The sequence below is a fragment of the Sprattus sprattus genome (genome assembly GCF_963457725.1).
Source record: "Sprattus sprattus genome assembly, chromosome: 1".
Classification (NCBI taxonomy): Eukaryota; Metazoa; Chordata; class Actinopteri; order Clupeiformes; family Clupeidae; genus Sprattus; species Sprattus sprattus.
Window position 1 is genome coordinate 77,531,773 of NC_137920.1, and position 25,680 is coordinate 77,557,452.

General features: G+C 42.7%; 2 protein-coding genes across 3 annotated transcripts in view; both read left to right on the top strand.

Annotated features, from left to right (window-relative positions):
• Positions 1-4,553: 4,553 nt before the first annotated feature.
• On the top strand, positions 4,554-20,978 carry slc43a2b (solute carrier family 43 member 2b; the record flags this gene model as incomplete). 2 transcript variants are annotated; one of them, XM_080859791.1, is made up of 13 exons in its annotated part: positions 4,554-4,717; positions 8,970-9,242; positions 10,005-10,060; positions 10,328-10,404; positions 13,556-13,648; positions 15,485-15,618; positions 16,008-16,204; positions 17,089-17,232; positions 17,975-18,107; positions 18,620-18,752; positions 19,761-19,834; positions 20,202-20,325; positions 20,817-20,978. In XM_080859791.1, the coding sequence occupies 13 exons, from the start codon at positions 4,554-4,556 to the stop codon at positions 20,976-20,978; spliced, it is 1,764 nt and encodes a 587-aa protein (XP_080715917.1). The 2 variants fall into 2 exon arrangements, with proteins under 2 accessions (XP_080715917.1, XP_080715916.1); XM_080859790.1 differs by having other exon boundaries at positions 4,554-4,713; positions 8,963-9,242.
• Positions 20,979-22,666: 1,688 nt separating this feature from the next.
• The window catches only part of pitpnab (phosphatidylinositol transfer protein, alpha b), a gene marked incomplete at both ends in the record, with an annotated part of 26,494 nt that continues 23,480 nt past the window's right edge, over positions 22,667-25,680 (top strand). The window contains one exon of the mRNA XM_080846927.1: positions 22,667-22,683. Coding sequence (XP_080703053.1) covers positions 22,667-22,683 — 17 coding nt within the window. The remainder of the gene's footprint in view (positions 22,684-25,680) is intronic.

Genomic DNA, 25,680 nt, shown 5'->3' on the forward strand with positions numbered 1-25,680 from the left:
CGATCCTCTTCTCTGCGATAGTTGTGACAGATCGACCATATGTTTGTATTTTGAAATGAGACGTAATTCACATTTGTGAGTGAGCTCAGTAAGAATGTAGGGATGGTGTTTTCTACTGTGTCCAAAAATTGTTCAGTGTATGCTGTGAAATGAGACACTGAACATACAGTACATTGTGTATATCATATAAGAAGTCATTTACACGTGTGAGGTTATTTAGTAAGAATTGATATTTTTATAGTGTTCCCTGAATAATAATGATATGTGTACTTTAAATGAAGACATTGGCTTAGTGTTTGAATTTTTTTTCTGTACTGTATATCACTGATGCACTGTGCAAAGAGACTGCAAAGATGTGTTACATTTATGTCCAGGAATTATGCTGTGCACTATCAAAATAAACCATAGATTATTTGTTTGGATATATGAATGAACAACTGTATTTGGTGTCGTTATTTGCTTTGCTAAACGGTCCGGTTTCTGCTTAGAATAGCGAGCGCTCATAAATGTTTGTAAACTGACCAGTAGAAAATGGACGTAACGTATGCGTTAGTTTGCTCCAAAACGTGCTTTTTCTATGCTGGAATGTCATCGTCGTTTCAAAGCGGTCATTTCAGCTTAATTTATTTCACAAATGCTCCATAGAATAGTATCTTCACTGTATCTTCTCTTCAGTGAAATCGCTTACACCTACTTTAGCTACACGATGGACCAAGAGCCACAGGGTGTCGCTAAGAAGTGTTAACATTATTTGAATGACCAGCCACAATCGACCCGACCTGGAGAATGGAACCACAGACACCTGAACAAAAACATTTACAGGTCCGATACTTGAATTGTTCGCTACATATTTTAGGCGTTGCCTAATAAATCGATAACTTGCAAGCATATTCATTTATATGACAGTTTCTCTCGGAGGGGAAGGCTGCTAATAATTCATGTTTATCCTGATATGGGAACCGAAATGTTCTTCTTGACAATCTTAAGAGATCTTAAGAGGTTATGCGTGACACCCCAATGATTCGGCTGGGTGAAGGCAAACCCAGATGAGAAAACATGTTTTTTTCTGTTGGACTTGTGTGAGGACAACCTTTTGGCATTTAGCCTGTTATGTAACTGAGGCAGTGAACTATTTTGATTTGTATTCTCTGTGCTCTTTGATGTAGTGTACCCGTCCATTGTTGTGCATGGAGGTTTAGTGCCCACTTGACATGTTATCAGTTAGAGTCTGTGCAGTAAAAGCTGTTCTTTCTTTAAAGGATTAAAACGTTTCTGTTTCGACATAACTTAAATTCCCAAGGATTTTTACGAGGTGGAACATCCATCACACACTATCGGTACTTTATACATTTTAAAACTGAATACTGGCACGAATACTCACGCTTCGGGTGATTAAGTCTTCCGCTTTGTTTTCAGAGATAAGTGTGTGAACCCACTGATCACTGAGTAAGATATTTACTAGGTTGGCTGATTGGCCAAACAAGACTATGGATCACATCCCCCACATCTTCATATCATTTGGCAGAGATGCAGTTGGTTGTTTCTCACTAATTATCCCACACAAACCTGCGATTAACACATAATCACCTAAGGACTTGCATGTAGGTTAAAAAAAAAAAGTTTCTCATTAGTGACTCATCCCTATTAACAGAAAACCTATATCCTTCGCTCTCAATCCTATTTTGACGTTAAAAGGAGGAAGGCTACATAATACAATCTTATCTCGACAAAGTGTTGTTGGCATCAGGCCATAATGCTACCCCTCACCTGGTGTTAGTAATAGTGGTTTCATTTCAGTCTGTATCGCTACAGTATTCACAGTTTACACCGCAGAACCGTCAAAACAAAGTAATCGTGGGATAAAAAAAACGGCACAGTGTAATGATGAACGTCACTCAAGTGTATTTATCCCATTTGAGTGAGTGGCAAATCTTTGAATTAAATAGTTTTGCTTCATTGTCATTACGCCATCTACCAGGGTTGGGGGAGGACTAGTTACATGTTACAGAGATACGTAATGGAAGTACAAAATAAATGTAATTGTAATCTGTTACAGTCACTGAGAAATGCTTGAGGCTTATATGTAAACAATTATATTTATTCTGTTGCCTTTCGCCATCTAGGCCCCATTCATTTGCCATTATGCGCTCAAATCCTGAGCGTTGTGTTTGAATTCTAAATTACTTAGCCTATCATATTTTTAACTGGATAACTAGTAGATATGTTACCTATTACATTTTAAAAATAACAATCTCAACCCTGGCCACTGCAAGGCTGATTTATTAGGCTTCAAGTAGGCTCACATCGTCCCCACAGCAACCCGTCAGCACCCCCGAAGAAGGTCTGATTCACTTAACAGAGACTTTTATATTTGACTTTTTTTAAACTTCCAACTGATAGATAGGCGACAGGAATGTTGCCAGGCTGTACTGTTTTTGGTCCTTGATTTGAATGACTAAAGTTGTTTATTTCACCTTATCTGTGGTTTTGCAATGTCTTGATGAGGACGCGCATACCTGGCGCACAGGTCACCTCTATAGGGCGGTGGTTCCCAAACTTCTAATGGCGGCCCCCTTTCGACAATCAAGAACCCGCCCCCCAATAACACGGGGCAAAGATTGATACTGATGGCTTATACAGCCTATTACCTGTTCTATTTTAGCATATTAATAACCGGTGTCCACAAACTGTTGCATAGTTTTATTTTATACATGGTTTCTACAACTGAACCTTAACACTAAAAGGTCTATATCCCTCGTCCGGGATATTTTTATTTTTGAGTTTTCGTCTTAGAGACATAAAAAGAACAACCACGGAAACATTGAACCCTTTTCTAATATTATTGCTGAGGTCTTCTAGAATAGAATCATGTATTCCATTTGTGCATCAATGTTTTTAGTTAAGCAAAATGTACAAAAACATCAAGGCATGTCAGACAACTTAGAAAAGTCTAAAAGGCCTTGGACCTTAGAGTGTTAAACATTTACAATTTCAGTTAAACTTGAACAATAACTTTGCCGGATCAAATGCAGTTGATTGTCTTGTTCCATTATTGGGATCGCTTCATGTTTGGCGCATGTCCGTCGTATTAAAAGATAGGTTAGGTTAGGTAGACCCTGACCATAATATATAACGTAGGCTATAAACTCATCAGCAAATAGGTTACTTACTGGCTACTATGCTGTAAGTGCCCTGCCATATTTTGACTAGTATAGTTGGTAATGCCTACGCCTCCCCCTGGGGGCCCCGTGTGTCTTTGGGATCCATTGCATAGGCCATGGCAACTTCGAGAACATGGAGGCTTTCCCTGAATAGCAGGGATTTTTTTTTGTGAAACTGTCTCCAGACTCTCTGTTGGTAGGTCTGTCATTGGAGTCAAACATCAGCTTATTTGTAAAACGTATCAAACGACCTGAATGAACATATCTGCATGTCTTCAACATTAGTGAGGATCACAGACCAAGGTCGATAACGTTAATTACAAGACGGAATTCCCTAAGTAGTTTGCCCGATCAATTAGACTTTATCCAGACATGGGTCTATACAGCTTCATTCAAAGCGCGTCCAGTAGCATACTCTGTTCTGGAAATGGCAGTCGATTCCTCTGTTCAAAGAGAGAATGTATCCATGAATGACGAGAAACGAAAACTGTTACTGAACGTTAGTTGTCTCTCTGTTAAAAGCTGCATGGCACGGCTGGGCGTGGCCCGGTCAGTTTCCAGGCAGCCAATAATAACGAGGAGCTATCTGGGCCCGGTCACAGGTCCCGTTTAAATAGACTCTGGAGCACTGGGAGAATCAGTCGGAGTTGAGAGTCTGGAGGACGGTAAAGATACCCGAGGGAGACGACACTGTTTTCCGTCACAGTCCCATCGAAGAAACCACCAGATCAGATTTCTCAAGTCATTGTCCAAGTCCAAGTACAACAGGTAACAGAGAATTCTAATCTTCTAATCTAATTGTAGGCTATGTTTACTGTAAAATATTATATCGTGTGTCGTAGGAAGTTATTTACATGGAATGCAATTTTAATGTATCCTACTGCATCCCTTCTGCTTTATTGAGGAACATTGTGAAAGTGTAAACCAAGTTCTGAATGATGAGTGAAAGTATCTTTTAAAGTGTTCATGCGTCATCCCTGAAAGGAAGGAGCATTCTATATCAGATAACAAAACAGCCATTTAATTTAATCAGTGTTTAAAGTTTATGAAGAAATGTGACCTAATTAAGGAGCAATGGTGCATTTATCTGTGACCTGACCGGCAGCCTCTATTTTGATGGTAATGTGCCTTTTAGCTACAGTGAGATGAGGGGGGTGGGGGGTTGATTCTTTTGAAGACGAGTAAAAGTTTTGTGGAAAGGGCAGCGATTCTCTCAGAGATCTGAAGATAATCTCATTCTCTGTAGATAATTTGAGTTTCGATATAATTACTTTGAAGATCGACAATTATTATGGTAATCATGATCATTGTATCTAGGCCTAGCTCTGAGGTCATTCTTCTGGTAATGAGTTTGAATCTTGGCCAGGTTTCCTTCTCCATCTCCTCGCCACCATGGCTCCAACCCTGACCACAGCCTTCGCGCGCCGCTGGTGGATGGCCGTGACCGCGATCATCGAAAACCTGCTCTTCTCTGCCGTGCTGCTCGGCTGGGGCTCGCTGCTCATCATGCTCAAATCTGAGGGCTTCTACTCGTACACGTGCAACGAGCCTGGTAAGTTCCTCTCTCTCGCCTCCATATGAACAAAAACGCATCTGAGGTCACTTGTACGCTACAGTCACAGTGTTACTAATACAAAACTTTATACACATTGATTACAAAATACCGTAATAGTGTTTTTCTCTTAGATTCAATCCTTTCATAGTCTGCCCATATGTCCAATTATCCACTGAAAACCCCCCAATAGTGTACAGATACCGCTCTGTGGAGAGTTAAATCGAGCGCTATTAGTTAATGTCCAGTGGCTAATTTGCGATCCGTATCTCAAAGTGTTGCCCTTGGCTTCCGAGGCATGCCTGGTATGCCCTGTCCTTTGGACCTGACAACTGTATTTATGTGATGATGTAACTTTAGGCTCCCAGGAGTGAAGCGGCACAAACGAGTCCTTTGTGTGCTTGTTCTTAAGTAAGAGGGATGGTGTCTTCCTAGAAGCCCAGAGCCTCACTGAGTGTCTTTCTCATTATAGACTGCAGGTTGTTTACAGAGGATGAGCTCTTGTATAGGATAGCTTCTGTTAATGGACTGTTCATGCATGAAAATAGATGTTAGATAAATGTTACAGAAAATAGATGATAGATAAATGTTACAGTATCCCAAAAGGTGCTGACTGAATACAAATGGAATTTCTTTAAAGGAGTGATACAATTATGGCAGCTATGCACTGATTTGTCTGTTGTTTGTTGGTGCCTCAATCCATCAGCATCTGCACCTTAGTACCATGTCTAGTCTTTTGAATGAGACTGACGAGTTTGAATTGAACAACTTTTTAGAGGCTAAAACCATATCACTAAGGCACGGGGGGGACTTGTCCCTCCCAGATTCATAGTGACCCCGATCCGTCCCCCCCACTCTCCCTACGTAAGGCGACAATCACCAGTTAATAACTCTGCACAGCTGATTAGGCGATGTTAGCGTCCCCCCCAGTTTAAAAATCCCATCTGAACCACTGCAGTAAGGTAAACCTGATGGAGACAATAACAGTGATCTTCCCTGAAGGACTGTGCTGTGTGGTTGTGGTGGGGTTCTGCAGTGATAGATATTTGAATCTTTATCTCTCAGAGTGGGTTTGGGCAGTGTTGCGTAGTGTGCACCTCCTGTCAATAACAACCGTGGTTGAACCACATTTGTCTCTGAAGTGGAGCTGGTGTTTTTTAGTGGAAAAAGTGCCATGCCTAGCATGTTTTGTTGTTTTCGTGTAGTCCTGTTGTTTTTCCACGGTTTCTGCCGTGCCGAGATAAGAAGACGTATCTGTGGCTCAATACATGACAGACATGACGAAGTCTTCATTCCTTAGAGATAGCAGACCCCTCCCCCTCCCCACCATAGCCGAAAACTGAAAAACACCACAAAAGATGATTACATCAAAGATATTGGGGTAACCTCAGGCTTTAAAGTCCAAAGATAAACCTACTGCTATGGAGAGAGAGGTTATTGTGTGTGTGTGTGTGTGTGTGTGTGTGTGTGTGTGTATGTGTGTGGATGAATACTGCTAGGGGGGAAATATGTCCGCCTCATCAAGAGACTTGGGGTCATCCGCACAGTGTTTAGGTGTGTGTGTGTAACAGTGATAATGTGTGTTTGTTTGGACAGTAAGCATTGACTTTAGTATTTGTACCCACTTATCAGATTAGGTAAATATACCATGATGGATTTGAACGAACGTGCCATTATCTCATTATCGTATTATCTTAATCTGTTTTATCTCTTGGTTATCCACCAAGGCCCCATCCTCTCAGTGCGCATCTTCATTTGCTGTGGTGTGAATTCCTTACAGGATAGTTTATCATCCTTGAGTCTCCATAGCAACAAATACTGACTTAAAAATCACACTAAAGTTTGTTAACCAAATCCGAGTCCGGCTCAGCATGTTTCTACCCTGCTCGTAGCCGCTATCTCTCAGGGAGTGCCTGCCCGCTGATAGTGCCATGTGTCTGCTTAGCGCTTTTTAATCAGTGATTGCGAGCGAACCGCCATGTTTGCACATGGGTGCAATTTACTGTTCCTCGGGCCCATGCATCTGACTCCACTCCACTCCTCCACTGCAGTGCTGTACAGCTGACCAGGGGAACGGATCTTGCCCCTGTTCTGACCCAGATCTTGTCTCAGTGAAGATGTAGATTTTTCGGGTCTAAACCTGCTGGGTCAAGTGGGTGTTTGAGGAGGGGAAGATGTATTGCGAGTGCAGCTATGCAGGTATACTTAGCAGGACAAGCTGCCACTTCACTGTCCTGACCCAGTTAACACCCTCTTCACCACTCCGGTCCCACTCTTGAACAGCCCCCTCATCCAGCACGTGTGAAATAGAACATATGTGAATGAGAGTGCCTGTGCATTGAGCAGACTGTGGCTCTTCTCTCGCGTTGCTGCCAAGCACGTCATGGATTCCATACACGAGTACAGAGCTGCACGTGTCAGCTGGGGCAAGTTGGAGTCGGCTGGGGCAAGGAAACACATGTTTGCCACCTAGCTGCTACTGACCTGATTCAGCTGGAGATGACAGAACTGTACCACACGTGCCCTGGCTCAACATCCCCCCCCTCCAACACACACACACACACACACACACACACACACACACACACACACACACACACATCCAAAGTAAACTGTTGGCCCTGGTCTAGATATCCTGTCCAACACTGGGCCCCTTCAGTCTCCACCCCCCCCACCCCCCCCCCCCCCCGCCCCGGTCACGTTTCTGTTGGACTGACTGTGAATGTGAATGTGCTGACTCTCCACATGGTTCACTAATACTTCATATGTTAGACATTCTGTTCCCTGCTATCTCTCTATCGCTACAGATGATATAACAGTTCACAAGAGTGGCAATAAAATGTGTTCCTGCACCGTATGATGTCAGATAACGGCCCCGTGACTGCTCCCTCGCCCTATCACTGCTCTTCCTTAATCTGACCCCTGACCTCAGATCAGTGTTTTATAGAGGACTAAAGGCCAGGGCACTCCTCCACGCGGTGTTCTTACAGTTACCTTCAGCAGTTTCTCTGAATTACCCACTTTCATGTCTGTGGATCTGATGACATCTCAGCTTAAAGAAGTACCTCCGCTGGGCTCTGAATAATGTCTGCACATCAAACTCAAATCATGCTCTAATGCATTACACACACACACACACACACGCATATGCACACATACATGCACACTCACGCACTCACACGCACTCACACACACCCACACACACCCACACGCATATGCACACACATGCACACTCACGCACTCACACACACACACACACACACACCCACACGCCACTGGAGCATGATGGAAAGTTGAGAGGTTCATGGCAGCACGTGCCGTAGCTGAACCCCTCGTCTTGTGAAGTCACTGTAGCGTGGCGTTGCCATGGCAGAGAGTCGACACGTTGCCCTCCCAGAATCTGTCAGCTCTTTCATGACGAATGCACACCCCCCCCCATCTCTCCCCTTCTTCCTCTCTTTCCCACTCTCCCCCTCCTCCTTCTCCCTCTCCTTTCTCTCTCTCTCCCTCTCTATTCTCTCCATCTGTCTCCATCTGTAGCACCCCCATCATATTTCTCACGTATACATTCACTCTGCTGGGCTCACGTCAGAGCTGGAGATGGACATTGGAAGCACTTGATCGTTATGCATCTCAGCTATACGATATTAGCATACCATTACTATGCACTCACTCAGTGGGTGTAAGACTGTCAGAAGTGGAAAGATTATTTGGAGATTGGCATTTAGGGTTGCATGCATTACACACATTACACATCTGTAATTGGTTGAAATGTATAGTATTGTAGCATTATATATATATATATATTATACATAATATTTATATATTATAGCATTTAGGGTTTACTGGCAAAGCCCAAAGGCAGTATGCTTTGCACTGCATGCATTACACACATTACATTACACATCTATAATTGGTTGAAATGTGTAGTAATGTATAGGATTGGAGGTATACCCTTGAGCTTTCTCTCCAATGTGCAGAGATACCGTTTATTTTCTAAAAAACCCTGATTAACCTTTTCAGTGTTCAGTTTTCAGTACGACTGAAGTAAACTTGTCATTGCAATGTACAAACTGGAGAAGGCCAATGGACTCCTGCATTGCACAAAGTAACCTCTCTTTTCTTCATTTCATTTCTCTTCTCTTCTCTTCTCTTCTCTTCTCTTCTCTTCTCTTCTCTTCTCTTCTCTTCTCTTCTCTTCTCTTCTCTCCTCTCCTCCTCTCCTCCTCTCCTCCTCTCTTCTCCGCAGGCAACAGCTCTGCCTTGCTGAACCTCACGTTGACTCCGGTGGCGGCGGAGTCCGATGACGAGGAGTTCGACTACTACCAGGACGCGGGCGGCGTGGAGGTGCGGCCCCTGCACCCGGAGGGGGACGCGGTCCGCATGAACGGCTGGCTCATCTGCAAGGAGCAGGACGAGATGCTGAACATGGCCTTCACCGTGGGCTCCTTCCTCCTCAGCGCCATCACCCTGCCTCTGGGCATCGTCATGGACAAGTACGGCCCCCGCAAGCTCAGGCTGCTCGGCAGGTGAGACAGACGCACTCCGTTACACGAACACACACACAACTGGTGGGGAAAATGAAAACTTACAAACGTTTAGCGTTGCACTCCGTTACACGCATCATGGAGAGATAATATATATACAGTTAGGTCTGCAAATATTTGGACATTGACACAATTTTCATCATTTTGGCTCTGCACACAGGGGAGGCTTCATATAAAATGTGTGGTAATTCCTACACTGTTCACCTGATTTGGATGTATATTTACTGTATGCATTGACTGTAAGATACATTAATACACACACACACACCTGGTGGGGAAAATGAAAACTTACAAACGTTTAGCGTTGCTCATACACATGGACACAGGACCGCACATGCCGGCTGGGGCAAGTTGGGAGTCGGCTGGGGCAAGGAAACACGTTTTGCCACCTAGCTGCTACTGACCTGATTCACCTGGACATGACAGAACTGTACCACACGTGTCCTGGCTCAAACCCCCCCCCCCCCCCCCAAACACACACACACACACACACACACACACACACACACACACACACACACACACACACATCCAAAGTAAACAGTTGGCCCTGGTCTAGATATCCTGTCCAACATTGGGCCCCTTCAGTCCCCCCCCCCCCCCCCCCCCCCCCCCCACTTCACCACACACACACACACACACACACACACACACACACACACACACACACACACTTACAAATAGTTTCACTTCAATTCTGCCATTTGAATTCATCCTCTGACTGTCTGTCCTCTCATCCACCAGCACCTGCTTTGCTTTCTCCTGTCTGCTGATCGCTTATGGAGCCTACAACCCAGACGGTAAGATCATGTCTCCGCCATCCTGTCTGTCTGTCTGCCAGTGTGAGAGTATTAGTTTGGGCACACCATTCTGTCTGTCTGTTTGCCAGTGTGAGAGTATTAGTTTGGGCACACCATCCTGTCTGTCTGTTTGCCAGTGTGAGAGTATTAGTTTGGGCCATTCTGCTAGACTACACCTGCAGGACCCTGCGTTTATGCGCTTGTTTTTTTTTTTAGTATATGTTCTAATTTTGAATTAATCGTTGGCAATATATGTCTTTCTTTCAGAGCTGTCGGTGCTCATCTTCGTTGCCCTCACCTTCAACGGGTTCGGAGGAATGTGCATGACCTTCACCTCTCTAACAGTGAGTTCAAGCAGCCCTCTGTAACACACACACACACACACACACACACACACACACACAGACACACACTAAACGCTCTTAGGGTTGTGGCTTAGTGTTAGACAAGTAAACCGACGCGTACTAGTTAGACACGTACTAAAAGTACCAAGAGAGTGCAGACCTGCGCCCAGGCCAAATGCCGTATTTCGCAACATTAGCAGAAGTGAAACTAGATTAGTCAAGCCGCCGCCCTGTCAGAGGCGTCCGAATGTAACGGTTCCTCATAGTTTTGAACACGGATAATATTAGTGCTAGTGTCTGAGTTCCAGTTGGTAGGCGAAAATGCTCCGAAAGGTAATGGTTCCTCCTTGGTTGGCCTTTCCATCGGGTGTCATGAATAAAGGACTGGTAGTGTGTGTGCAATCCTGCACACAGACAGGCAAACAAACAGACAGACAAACAGACAGACAGACAGACAGACAGACAGACAGACAGACAGACAGAACAACACTGAAAATCTAACTTCCGTGTCGGAGGTCATTTTCGATTACTTATGTACTGTATGTGCGTTCCAACACTGTATCTCAAGCAGACCATAGCGTAATTAAGTACCCAGAAGGCCCATTGACTTTTCTTACAGGTACAAGCAAGGCGTCTGTGTGAGAGAGAGAGCAGAGAGTGCAGGAGGTCTGTGTGTGAGAGAGAGAGAGAGAGAGAGAGAGAGAGAGAGAGAGAGAGAGAGAGAGAGAGAGAGCAGAGAATGCAGGAGGTCTGTGTGTGAGAGAAAGAGAGAGAGAGAGAGAGAGAGAGAGAGAGAGAGAGAGAGAGCAGACAATGCAGGAGGTCTGTGCGTGGGTTAATCATTGAGTCCACCCTAGAGGTCGTTGTCTTCTTGTGCAGTTCTCTTGTTTAGTGCTGAGTTGCTCTGATGCAAGAGGCAAGCACTGAGGTAATGGCAGTGGCTTGGGGTCACAGGGTCAAGTGTAGCCTAAGGGTGTTTGGGCCATGAGTCTTTGACCTTGGCTTTGGTTATATTTGAGTATGGACAGGAGTGTGTTGCGGCCACACCACTCTTTGAAAGGCGAGGGAGAATAGCCTGTCAGTGTTGTGTGAGAGAATGTATTCAGTGAACGAGACAAGTGATCTGTGCTTTAAGTCTCAAAGAGTGAAGCACTTTTAGAAATGAAAAACACAGATGTATTCTAGAGGCAGGACAGGAAGATGTGTGGTAAACGATGGATATATTCCAGCCCAGTAGAGGGTGGTAATTCACAAAAAAAAAACATTAGTTTGACAGCAGTGAACACCTACAGTAGTTCCTCCAGCCAGGCCACATCCTGATGATAAAACAATCAGCAAGGGAACGGTGAGGACATCCTTATGCATCGCTTGTAGTGCAATAACTATTATTATAGAGGGTTCGAGATATTACACCTTACTGCTCCACTTATTCAGGATGATATTCTAATGTTCTTTCACTGACCACTCGAAAGGTTTTTGGAATAAAAGTTAGGTCTAGAAAGAAATGAAATGGCAAGAAATTTGACACAGCATTTTTTTACAAAACCGGTCGTTTCCAGATCAAACTGGCAAGACCTGTGTTTTTGTGACCTATCCACACATAGCTCGCAACTTGATTGCAAGTGTCACTTTGTCACATGTCACTGTTTCTGGATGGCAGAGCGCAGACTTCAAAGGACAAGTGTTTTCCAGCCTTTGTGAAAGAGCCTTCCCCTCCCCCCGAGGTTTGTAGAGTCTGCAGGAGTTCCGCTGATGATTGTGGAGATGAAAGTGTTTTCTCGGCAGTAAAACGCACAGGCGTTTATGTAACGGCAACTTGTTGTTGTTGTTGTTGCGGGTACACTTGTGCAGAGCAGTGTAAGATATTTCTGGTGGATAATGGATGTGCTGTTCCCCTGTTTTTTGTGGTGTCCCAATTAGAGAAGTAATGAGTGAACGTCAGCTTCATGGATGAGGAAGGCTTTGTTGGCTTGTCTCTCATTTCTTTCTTCCCCTTACTGGCCAAGAGAACAGAGATAGAGAGAGAGAGAGAGAGAGAGAGAGAGAGAGAAAGGGGTGACTGTTCACCCTGTGTTTTTGTTTTTTAGCTGATGTAACTATTGTTATTGTTATTTAGCTGTTGTTACTATTGTTATATATAGATAGGAATTGATCTTATTTAATGTCCTGCTGCGGTTTTTGTATCTTTGTATGTATCCAAACGGAGAGACGTATAGTTTCCAGGGAACAGACGTGCCTTTTATTCAGCTATAAAATGTAGATCATCCTTGACCCGGTCTCATCACCTCCTAAACACTTGATACACTTTAAGAACATTTTATAGTTCATCATCAGATTGTTTCCTTGCCCGTCTCTGTGCTGTCTGATTCTGAGAGAGAGAGAGCTTCCCAGCACGGGCCCTCGTCCTGGAAACCCTTTCAGAGTTGTTTGTCTGGTGTTGCTGTTTGTGTATGAGATGGTGTGTGTGTGTGTGTGTGTGTGTTGCCAGAGCCCCTAATTGGATGGCATCCCCGGCCCGGTCCAGGAGAGCCCAGCAGATGCCTCTTGAGGGCTAATAGTTTTGAATCGGCTAATGAATCAGTGTGTTTCATTAGGTTCATTGAAGCCATCACCATTAGGGGCAATTCGGCTGTCACCATGTTCAGTTCCACCACTCAACCACCATATTTGTTATTCACCCTTCAAACTCAAAAATATCGTCACTTATATAGTGTGCTTCATAGTCAACATTGCCTTCATCATATCCTCATCCGAACCCAAATCTCCAAGTGCAAGCACATAGATGACAATGACGAGAAAAATCTCTGATTTCTGATCACAACCATCACAATGACAATTTCAACCACCACTATATATTAAATGTACTGCTCTAAACTAGGGTTCTGTGGCTCAACTGGTCGGCCAAAGGTGGCAACAGCCTCACAATTTGATAACCAGGGAGCGGCCGTTCTTCTGGAAACATCTATCGATCCAAATTGTGTTGTATGCAAATCCAATGATTAAAAAAAGGCTTTCAATTTAAATCTGAAGGGTGCTTGTGATCCCTTTGGATAGAGGTGTCAACTGAGCGGATCAATGTGATTGTTTGACTGCCGAGGCTGTATGTTTATCCCGATGACACGCTGAATTCTTCTCTTTCCTTAATCTACAGCTGCCAAACATGTTTGGAGACCTCCGCTCTACATTTATTGCCCTGATGATCGGGTCGTACGCCTCGTCTGCCGTCACCTTCCCTGGAATTAAGGTAACGCTCTTTCTGAGACGCCGAGCCCTCGTACACAACCCAGTTATAGGATAGATAGATAGATAGATAGATAGATAGATAGATAGATAGAGAGATAGATAGAGAGATAGATAGAGATAGAGAGAGATAGAGAGATAGATAGATAGATAGATAGATAGATAGAGAGATAGATAGAGAGAGAGAGAGATAGATAGATAGATAGAGAGAGAGAGAGAGAGATAGATAGATAGATAGATAGATAGATAGAGAGATAGATAGATAGATAGAGAGAGAGAGAGAGATAGATAGATAGATAGATAGATAGATAGATAGAGAGATAGAGAGAGAGAGAGAGAGAGAGATAGATAGAGAGAGAGAGAGAGAGAGAGAGAGATAGATAGATAGATAGATAGAGAGAGAGATAGATAGATAGATAGAGAGAGAGAGAGAGAGAGATAGATAGATAGATAGATAGATAGATAGATAGATAGATAGATAGAGAGATAGATAGATAGAGAGAGAGATAGATAGAGAGAGAGAGAGAGAGAGAGAGAGAGAGAGAGAGATAGATAGATAGATAGATAGATAGATAGAGAGATAGATAGATAGATAGATAGATAGATAGAGAGAGAGAGAGAGATAGATAGATAGATAGATAGATAGATAGATAGATAGATAGATAGATAGATAGATAGATAGATAGATAGATACTTTATTAATCCCATGGGGAAATTCTGGGATCTTGCAGCTCTCACATATTTACAATAATTACAAACAATATATACAGACATTACAAACAATGCAATTCAGCTATGTGCAGTGTAGGATAAAGGATGTATGGTGTTAAGTGCATAATGATTAAAGTTCAATGGCAGCTGGGACGAATGACCTCCTCCTAGGATACTATTCTCCTCCAGGCATTGGCCATTTCACAACTGAGTGGCAGTTTGGTTTTTACTCCAGAGCACTTATTATGTGACCTAAGTATTTCCTTGTTCTTGCTGGTGCACCATGTCACCTTGGTCCTCCGGAAGATACAGTACCAGTCAAAAGTTTTAGACACACTTTCTCTTTTTTTAGAGAGAGTTTTTTCTTTACTTTTGTAATTTTCTACATGGAAGATAACACTTTTTTTTTTGTTTAGAACATAATTCTATATGTGTTATTTCGTAGTTTAAACTTCTTCAGTATTAATCTGCAATGTAGAAAATAATAAAAGTAAAGAAAACTACTTTTGACTTGTACTGTACATGGGCAGAGTTCTTAGAGGGCATTGTGTGTATCAATGTCCTTAGAGGCCAATAGTCCTGTCAGCTTGTTATCACGGTCATTTGGCTGCACTCATTAACAAGAACGTGGACATGACTGCAATAGTGTGGGGGTGCATGACGTGCCAGATTACCTTTAGGAATATTCAGGTACACACACACAAGAAAAGCACCCCATTACCATTCGCCAATCTAGAGCCCTTAGTCTGTGAGATCCTTGTGGGTGTGTGTGTGTGTGTGTGTGTGTGTGTGTGTGTGTGTGTCGGGACGGTGACCTTAAAAGGACCCGGCTACTGTGTTTCAGTCATCCATCCAAAGTATCCCATGTGATATGGTGACTGCACAGACGTTTATAGCGGTTTTATTTACTCTAAAACAATATGATGGGGATAGATCAATAGATCAGCATTGATAAGGGAGTGTGTTGGCACAAATTATTCCTGAGAAATCCCAGTGCCTGACTGGTATGTGCTGTGTGTGTGTGTGTGTGTGTGTGTGTGTGTGTGTGTGTGTGTGTGTGTGTGTGTGTGTGTGTGTGTGTGTGTGTGTGTGTGTGTGTGTGTGTGTGTGTGTGTGTGTGTGTGTACAGGTGATCTATGATCTGGGAGTGCCCTTCATCACTATCCTGGTCGTGTGGGCTGCCGCCGCTTTCATCGTCTTCTTCAACTGCTGGTTCAACTGGCCCCTGGAGCCTTTCCCTGGACCAGAGGACATGGACTACACGTAAGACACACACACACACACACACACACACACACACACACACACACACACACACACACACACACACACACACACACACACACACACACACCATCTCATACACACACACACACACACCATCTCATACACAAACAAAAAGCATATGCACTAATAACATGTTTAGAGGCAACTACATTTCATATGTAAACTAAAACTTGTCTTGTCTATATGTCTTTCTCTCTCCCCCCCCTCTATGTCTCTCTCTCTGTCTGTCTGTCTTACTCACTCTCTCTCTCTCTCTCTCTCTCTCTCTCTCTCTCTCTCTCTTTCATTTTCGTTTCTCCCTCTCCCTCTCTGTCTATATTTTCTGCCTCTGCCTCTTTGTTTCCCCTTCATTCCTCCATCTCTAGCGTGAAGATCAAGTTCAGCTGGCTGGGTTTCGATCACAAGATCACAGGGAAGCAGTTCTACCAGCAGGTGACGACGGTGGGCAAGCGCCTGAGCGTGGGCAACTCTCTGAAGCAGAAGGAGATGTCCGTCAAAGAGGGCCGTAAGCTCTGCCTGTCCACCATGGACCTGGAGGTGCAGTGCAAGCCAAAGGAAGAATGTAAGAGAACACCTTGCATTTACATTAACATTTACATTTACATTACATTTACATTAACATTTACATTAACATTTACATCAACATTAACATTTACATTTACATTACATTACATTTACATTACATTACATTTACATTTACATTTACATTACATTACATTTACATTTACATTTACATTTACATTACATTACATTACATTACATTACATTTACATTTACATTTACATTTACATTTACATTTACATTTACATTTACATTTAGCAGACGCTTTTGTCCAAAGCGACGTACAAGGGAGAGAACAGTCAAGCTAAGAGCAATAAAACCTGGTGTAACAATAAATACTGCAAATACCTTTCCACATCAAACACCCAACTCACTATGTTATCACGGCTTACGAGCAGTGCAGGAGGTGCAAAATAAGAAAAGAACTTCGGTTCTCTCAAGCTTGATCAGTTACATTCATATTCATTGATCTCTCAAGCTTGATCAGATACATTCATAGTCATTGATCTCTCAAGGTTGATCAGATACATTCATAGTCATTGATCTCTCAAGGTTGATCAGATACATTCACATTCATTGATCTCTCAAACTTGATCAGATACATTCACATTCATTGATCTCTCAAACTTGATCAGATGCATTCACATTGATTGATGGTGTAGCTACAGGGCATCTCAGATGAAGGCCATCACACACACACACACACACACACACACACACACACACACACACACACACTTGTACATGACTGACCATCAGAATAGGATTTAGATTCAAGTGTTTTTGCAGTTGCTTCTTTTGAGTTTTTGACTTTAACGTGTGTGTGTGTGTGTGTGTGTGTGTGGCATGTGTGTGTGTGTGTGTGTGTGTGTTTCCCCCCTGCAGCCCAGTCCTTCATGCACAGCATCATGAGCCCTCTCTTCATGCTGTCTCTGGTCACCATGTGTGTGACGCAGCTCCGTCTCATCTTCTACATGGGAGCCATGAATAACATCCTGGAGGACCTCAGCGGCGGAGACCTCAACACAGGTGTGTGTGTGTGTGTGTGTGTGTGTGTGTGTGTGTGTGTGTGTCTGTGTGTGTGTGGAGTTTTGGTTGTATGTGGGAAATTGGAAATCTGAATTCATGGGTTGAAGCAATGCTTCTTTTGATGATTGCATTAGATTCATTGATAAATGTCAGACTATCTCTCTTAATCACTGTATTCACTGTTGACCTTCTCTGTGTTTCCTCAGTGGAGAAAATGGAGCTGGGTAAGACTTACAGTCCTAATGCTGATGATACACTGGCCATCTTTTTGGGCAGCACTGAGAAACACTGAATGGACACTTAAAGGATTAGTGCCTTTTCCTCAAAAATAGCTACTAATATCAGCTGCCTTCTTTTTTTTGCCTCTGTCGGCATTTTCCGACATGTTGTCCAACAGTGTTTCCCCAAAAAAGTGGTGTGACCTTTGTATCATCAACACTAGTGTAGTGCATGTAGTTACATTCTTAGTTGCCGATGCTTAGTTGATGTGTTTGGTTTGGCTCTGTAACAGAGTGTAATGTTTTAGTGCTTCAGGCATAAGTTGCAAGTGCAGTCATTTGCAAGCTTATGAGTTAACCATTCACCAGTGTAGTTACTGACTAACCAAAGGAGTTATTTATTAAGCAGTTAAGTAATCTCTTACTTTTCTCTTTTTTTCTCTCTCTCTCTCTCTCTCTCTCTCTCTCTCTCCCTCTCTCTCTCTCTCTCTCTCTCTCCCTCTCTCTCTCTTTCCCTCCCTCAGTGAGTCTCTACACCTCCATCTTCGGAGTGATGCAGTTCCTCTGTCTCATGACGACTCCGGTCATCGGTCAGATCATGGACTGGAAGCTGAAGGAGTGTGACGACGGGGACAGTGAGACGACCGAGCTCAGCAAGTGAGTCACACACACACACACACACACACACACACACACACACACACACACACACACACAGACGACCGAGCTCAGCAAGTGAGTCATGCACATTCAGACAGTCACAAGATGTCACACACACACACACACACACACACACACACACACACACACACACACACAGCAGTCATGTGCATTCCAGAACGTTCATGGTCACACAAGCACTCACCTCAAGAGTTTAGACTCCCATTCACAAGGACAGAGCAATACTCAAGTTTCAATACATAAATATTTAAACATACTGTATATATAAATATAATGTATATTATTAGTTAATATATTTAAACTATTTATGTAAACAGTATATACGAGAATAACATCTAGATTTATCATTTAAAGTGTGTTAGCACATCTTGAGTGACAATCATTTTGACAAGTGACTCAGCATTGATGAATGTGATGGTGATGATGATGATGATGATGATGATGATGATGATGATGACGATTATGATGATGATGTTTGTGACTTCCAGAGACCAGCCGAAGCCGAAGCGCCGGGACCGACAGATCCAGAAGATCACTAACGCCACACGAGCCTTCGTCTTCACCAACGTGCTCCTAGTGGGCTTCGGCGTCACCTGCCTCATCCCAAACCTGCCTCTACAGGTGTGTGTGTGCGTATGTGTGTGTGAGTGTGTGTGTGGGCTAAGTACACCAGCACTTGTTTTGTCAGTGTGTGTGCTAGTAGTATGTGTGTGTGTGTGTGTGTGTGTGTGTGTGTGCGTATGTGTGTGAGTGTGGGCTAAGTAAACCAGCGCTTCTTTTGTCAGTGTGTGTGTGCTAGTAGTGTGTGTGTGTGTCTTGCCGTGTGTTTGTTTAGGGTGTAATAAGCAGTTTATGAAAGTGATGTTGAGAGCAATGGTGTACAAGATCATCTCCTAGTGGTGACATTGTGTAATGAATGCCAAACAATCTCCCTCATAAATAGATTTGAGGGAAAGAGCGAGAGTGGCTCAAAACTGGTTCCATAGAAGAAATGAACTCTGTTAAAAATACCACATAAGAATGAAACCTTGACCATGACTGCCCTCTAGAGTTGTAGTCAGTACCTCCATTCTGCATGTTAGACCTGAGGGACAGAGGGAGCGAGGCTTCTCTATAGAGTACTTAAGCAATATAGCACGAGTGGGAGTGGGGTAGGTAAGGGATAATCCCACGGGTGGTGTTCGGCCGTAGACAACGAGGCCGGAGGCCGAGTGGCGTAGGGCAACAACACACGTGGGATTATCCCTTACCTACCCCACTCCCACTCGTGCTATATTGCTTTTATAAAACAATTCTACCGTCAACAAATTAACATTTCAACACAAAGTTATTGATTAAAAATGGTTTATTTGGCCATTGTTTCTCCGCAACAAAAAATAGTTCCATTGTCAACGTCTTGTTTTGGAATTATAAGAATTTTGAATTAATGGTTATCATCAATGCTATAGAATATTTCATGGCAAGGTGATTTATTATTAGCTGTGAAAAGTCCCCGTTGGGTTGTTCTTGGATAATCTATGGCATGGAACGTCTCTCGTCAGAGCAGAAACAGCTAAATAACGTGATAGAACCCAATTGTTTTATAATGAGTGATATATGTGATATATATGAATCTCTCCTCTTCCACAGATGCTGTCTTTCGTACTACACACCATCGTAAGAGGATTCCTCCACTCAGCCACTGGTGGACTCTATGCTGCTGTGTATGTTTCTTCTTATGTTTGAATCATCATACCGTTAACATACTATAAGTGTTTGTGTCTTTAAATGTTTATTTTGAAATAATTTGCCAAATGCGATTATATTACATATCAAGACTTTGTTTAGTATACCATAGCATAGAGCGTAGATTTTGATTTCTCTTGGGTAAAGGCTGTTTTAACTGATGTTTATTTTGAAATAATTTGCAAATGCGATTATATTACATATCAAGACTTTGTTTAGTATACCATAGCATGGAGCGTAGATTTAGATTTCTCTTGGGTGACGGCTGTTTTAACTGATACTGAATCTCTCTCTTGGGTAAAGGCTGTTTTAACTGATACTGAATCTCTCTCTCTGGACACACAGCTACCCTTCGTCCCAGTTTGGAAGCCTGACGGGGATGCAGTCTCTGGTCTCCGCTCTCTTCGCTCTGCTGCAGCAGCCTCTGTTCATGGCTATGATGGGCCCCCTGGAGGGTGACCCCACCTGGGTACGTTACACTCCGTCTTTCCATTTTATTTTGTTTATTCTATTTTATTTTGTTTATTCCATTTTATCTTGTCTTATTTTATTATTCTTTCAATATCTAATGCAGTATGTACAGCACTTTGGTCGGTGCAAGCTGCGTTTAAATGTGCTCTTAAAATAAACTTGACTTACTTACTTACTAGTGGAGAATAATAATAATAATAATAATAAATGTTATTTGCATAGCACCTTTCATACAAAACAATGCAGCTCACAGTGCAAAGCGGCAAATAAATAATGTGCACAAAGAAATGACATGCACAGTGATCCACATATAAGTAGACATCAAATAAACTTAAAACATAAAAACTAAGATAGAGTGCATAAAATAACATAAAATGTACACAAACACACACACACACACACACACACACACACACACACACACACACAGTGTGCATGTTGCTTTGGTGATAGCTGGCTAGGGTAACTGACTGGTGTCCTCTCTTACAGGTGAACGTTGGTCTGCTGGGAGTGAGTATGTTTGGCTTCCTCCTGCCCCTCTACCTGTTGTACTTCCGCCGACAGCTGAGGAGGAAGAGGAAGGAGCAGGACGAAGAGGCCAAAATCTACCTGAAGATCAACGGGAGCACCTGCCCAGAGGCATATGTGTAGAGCTGGGGTACAGCGGGGTACATCTGAGGGGTAGAAATTAGAAGGAGTAGAAAGACAAAGAGAAGAAGAGAGAGAGAGAGAGAGAAAGAGAGAGAGAGAGAGAGTGAGAGAGTCATGGGGAGAGTGGAGAGAGAGTTATGTTCCGTCTCTCAGTGGCAGGCTACCATGAGTCCAGACTCCTTGAGAACACAGAGAGCTTCACCTTTCCTGTTATTTATTTAAATGTGTTGTTATCAGATGAGAGTTTCAACTGAGGTCTTCCAAATGTTTCATGTCTCTTTCAACATTAGATGTAAACTCTCAATATGACTAATACGATGGTGCTCTTTTTGGAGACTGCTTTCGTTTCGAGCAGCTACATCAGAAACATCAGAGAGCTGACTGGTTGGATATTGATCAATTAACATGATTTATGTTTAGCCTATCAGAAGATAAAGATGTTGATGATATTTAACAAGAGGGACGGTCAGTTTAATAAAATGTGCCTAGGTTTGACCAGAGAAGTGTGCAGGCCTACTTTAAAAGGAATGCATGAATGAATGTGATTTGTAAGTTACAGTTACACACGTAAAGCTACTCTCATGTATTTCATTTTATAAATATTTTTTTATGGTAAGAGTTGACGCAGACACAATATCTATACATAAAAGTGGCTTTACTTTGTGGATTGTTTTTATTTAAATTGTATTATGTTTTACTTTATGATTCATTTTTTGGCTTTTATGTGCCTACTAGTCATGGGAAACTCAGCACTTCAACCCCCACCCCACGTAAGGGTGTATCCCATGTTTTAACTTTAGCAAATTCAGTATTTTTAACATTGATATGAAAAAAATTATTGCTGAAGTGTTTTTCATGATGTGTTGCTTTGTTGAGAACCATTTAAAGGTTATGTAAAAAATATGAGTGGTTGAAATTGATGAGGACATTTTTTGAAGATAATGTTTTAAAAGTTTGAGCAGCAGAGATAATAGTCAAATAGGCACCACGCTTCATTGCTTGTAATTAATATTGCCTTATTTTAAGTATTTATTTGATTTTAATTCCATGACATTTCTCATCAGAATCATGTTTTTTTGTGAAATATCTTTGCAGCCTTTTCTTCATAACATTCCTTTCCCTCTGTCTTGCTGTAGACTTTGTTAATGATATTTGAATTTGTTTAGAGGCATTATTCTTATGTAGGAGTAATAAATTATTATCAAAAAATATATTGTGCGTTCGATGATTCATTAATGCTTTAGCATCCCATCACATGACACTAAAAGGTTTTGGTCTTAAGGTTGAGGCCAACAGGAGGCTTGGACGTTTTTGGCTTAGTCTGTTCTTTCTGCAATGTGGATTTCTAGGTCACATTCGAGTAACGTCTCGACATCACAGTACATTAGGGGACCAGATGATGATGGTCATCCCCGAACTTAAACGATCATTGCGTTCATCAAACCCCTTCTCTGACGTCAGCACGGTTATGTCACATTTCTAGGTTTGCGCTTACCGCGACGATGCCGCGCCCCCCTCGGCCCTGTTCAGGAAGTGAATTTGTGGAAAATAGAAAAACGGGAGCTAGAATGACATAGAAGCGGGAGAGGTGGTAGACAGAAAGAAAGACAGGCTGAGGGCTTACCACCGATTTGGGCCGCTACAGAGCGATACAATAACTTATCACAATACATAAAGCACACGAGAAGATGCTCATCAAGGAATTGTAAGTATTTTTATCGTCATTTAAAATAGCATGCAGTCTTGTACTTTGCAACGGACACACTAGGCTACAGTTATTGCCAGCGTAAAACGGAGTGGCTTTAGGATAAGAGCCAGCCCATGGCGACAGCAAAAACTTAACTGATGCTGGTGTGTGCTTAACACCTGGCAGTCTGCTTATTTTTTGCAGTAAATGTGTATTTTTTTGGCAACTTCTCCATCCAAACCAGAATCCGATATAAATATATATATATTTATTTATTTTAACTATATGTATTCGTCTAATGTTGATGTTAAATAAGAATAATCGCCCTTCTTTCCATGTTAATCCATTTCAATACTCCGCGTTGGAGGTGAATAGCGGTGGGTTAGGATATTGCGTGCCGACATCCATTCCAGTGGCAACATATCCATGTTATTGATGCGGCCGGTGAAGGTGAAACCGACCAAATTTGGTTTCTGAGAGGACAGTCTGTGAATGCCCATATTTAGAATATATATACATATATTTCTAACACTATGTACGAGTGAGACTGCTATCGTTTTATGCCAAATTCTGCGAGTCAACACTGACATTTTGCGTATGCAATTTGAGCAGGTGTTCCATTGCTTACCCTCTAACCGGGCAATGCGGGGACAGGGTGGCCATTGAAATGAAACAACTTGACTCGCACGATTTAATCTTCTTAAATCGAATAATCAAGAGTGATCAAGTTCCCTACCATATTCAAACAAACCCGTAACGGTGAAGGCTACCAGGGAACCACGATTGTTCGGCCATATTGAAAATGAGGCATAATTTAAATGTACAACGAATAATCCGAGCTCGCTCCATCTTATAAATCGAGATATCACCACCTGAGACATCGCCAACCTTATGGAATATTCGTTTCAAAGTTAGCGAGGCTGTTTCAGAACAACCTCAATTTGATACATTTGAAGCGCTATGTGTCAGTGTAGTCTAAAATTTGACACCACTGGAATTCCGAGAAGGGCTCCCCGATAGGATGCACACTCTTACATATGTCAGTGCTAACATGACACAGATCTGCTTCGGTATTTAATTCCAGTTGCATTGCGTCTTTATAGGACGTGTTTGACGTATTATCACCGTTATCCTCATAACAAACAATATTGCGTGATGGCAAGCATTCTCCTTCCCCGCACGAATAGAATTCCTCCGTGCATGTCTCATGCCCTGCCGACTAAGGTCATACAAATGGATGTTGCCAGAGGCCTACCGGCAGCTCGCACATGAACGCAGGCAGGGAGGCGCGCACTACCCGTATGCTTGAGATGCTGAGGCGCGCGCTATTACACATAAGACGGTAGACCATAGCATAGGTTTATGTCACGACTTACCGATGAATCATCGGTGTGGCACCAGAAACGTTTCATCACTCCTGAAAGTGAACAAGCAAGCACTTGTACATTTCCCCTCGATCTAGAGCTTCTTATTGCGGTCGTGTGATGCTGCTGCGGACTGCCTTATTGCTGTGCGATTAAACACAAGATATCAGTTCAGGACCGGACAGCGCTCTGAACCCCTTGGCCTGAAAGTTTGCTCTCCAAGGTTCTTACGCGAGGGTAGCGCTTTGAATTTAAATGTAAACCTAGTGTGAGTGTACTGTTAACCAGCTTTAAGTCGATTTGAGGTGGGTGCTTTCATCATATAAGCACAAAAGTAAAATGTGCATTGTGGGTTGTTCAGTGCACTGATAATACGTTATAAATGTATAATTAAGTTATTCATTAATTAAGTAAATTTATAATTAAGTTATTAATTAGACCCCTAAAAATAGCAGCATTCGAAACATCTCTTTCTGTCTGTGTTCATACCTTATCTTTACGAGAACTGAAGAATGTACATCAGTGGTGTAGAGATAATGCAGAAAAGTCTAGATGATTGGACCAAATATTCCCAGTGTTATAAACCAAGGTCCTGCCTTGTTAATACCCCGATTATCCATTTTAATGAGGTCAACGTGTGTCTGTCACCCTTCAGCAAAATGTCAACGGCTCAGTCTTTGATGGTGCCATGTTTGACAATTAGCGGACCCTCCTCCAGGAAGCAGGTGCTTGTAGGCGAGGTGATAGGCTGTGTGAAGATTCCTTGTCTCGCAGTGGAGTTTTTCTGTTAAAGAGGACTAATGTGGGACCATGGTGTGATGTTCTAGTTATGTGTGTTGTTAATAGCCAGACTGAGTGTTCAAGAAAGACTATTTACTGATATGAAGGAGGCCATTATATAACTGCTCTCTGCCCTGTATGAACACTTAACCTGCATAAGCATGCCTGTAGGGGGTCATGCCATACGTCGCTTATGTGATCATGTTGTATCTCATAAACATTACACATGGCAGTCAGGGCTGGTTCCTTTATCTGTCTCACTGACCCACTGCTTTGATCTGATTGGTGCAGGGGAGGTCGGTGTTTTGGTGCGATATACTCAATAATATGCATGACATTCCCTAATATTACAATGAGAGATTCATACCAAGCGTGTTTTAAATATGCAGTCACAGACATACTGCAACCAACTATCACTTGTAATCCTAAAATGCGGTGCTAATGCCCCCAAAAGCCTGTACTCTTGGCTGAAAAGATGGCATAGGCGCAATGAGCCTGTGAGGCAGATAAAGTGATTTACGCGTGCCCTAATTTGACAGTGGTAAAGTGATAGTGAAGTGCAGATAACTCCACCAGCATACTGCCATTTCCGTTTGGGCTTCCCAGAGACAAACGCAAGCCAATGAGAGTGGAGAACTCCCCACCTGCGCCGAAGGAGTGTGTGGATAGGTACAAGTAATATTAACAAAGCCATAATGACATGTTGCAATCGCCATGAATGAGATTACATTTGAGAGCACCTTGGGATATTTACATATTCACCCAGTTGTCATTAAGACACACAGACATCCCCTGCGGCTGACATGACAGTCCTCCTGGACAGAGAGCGTGGCTACAGAGGAGAAACGTCCTCCTCCTGTGGTGGCTAGTG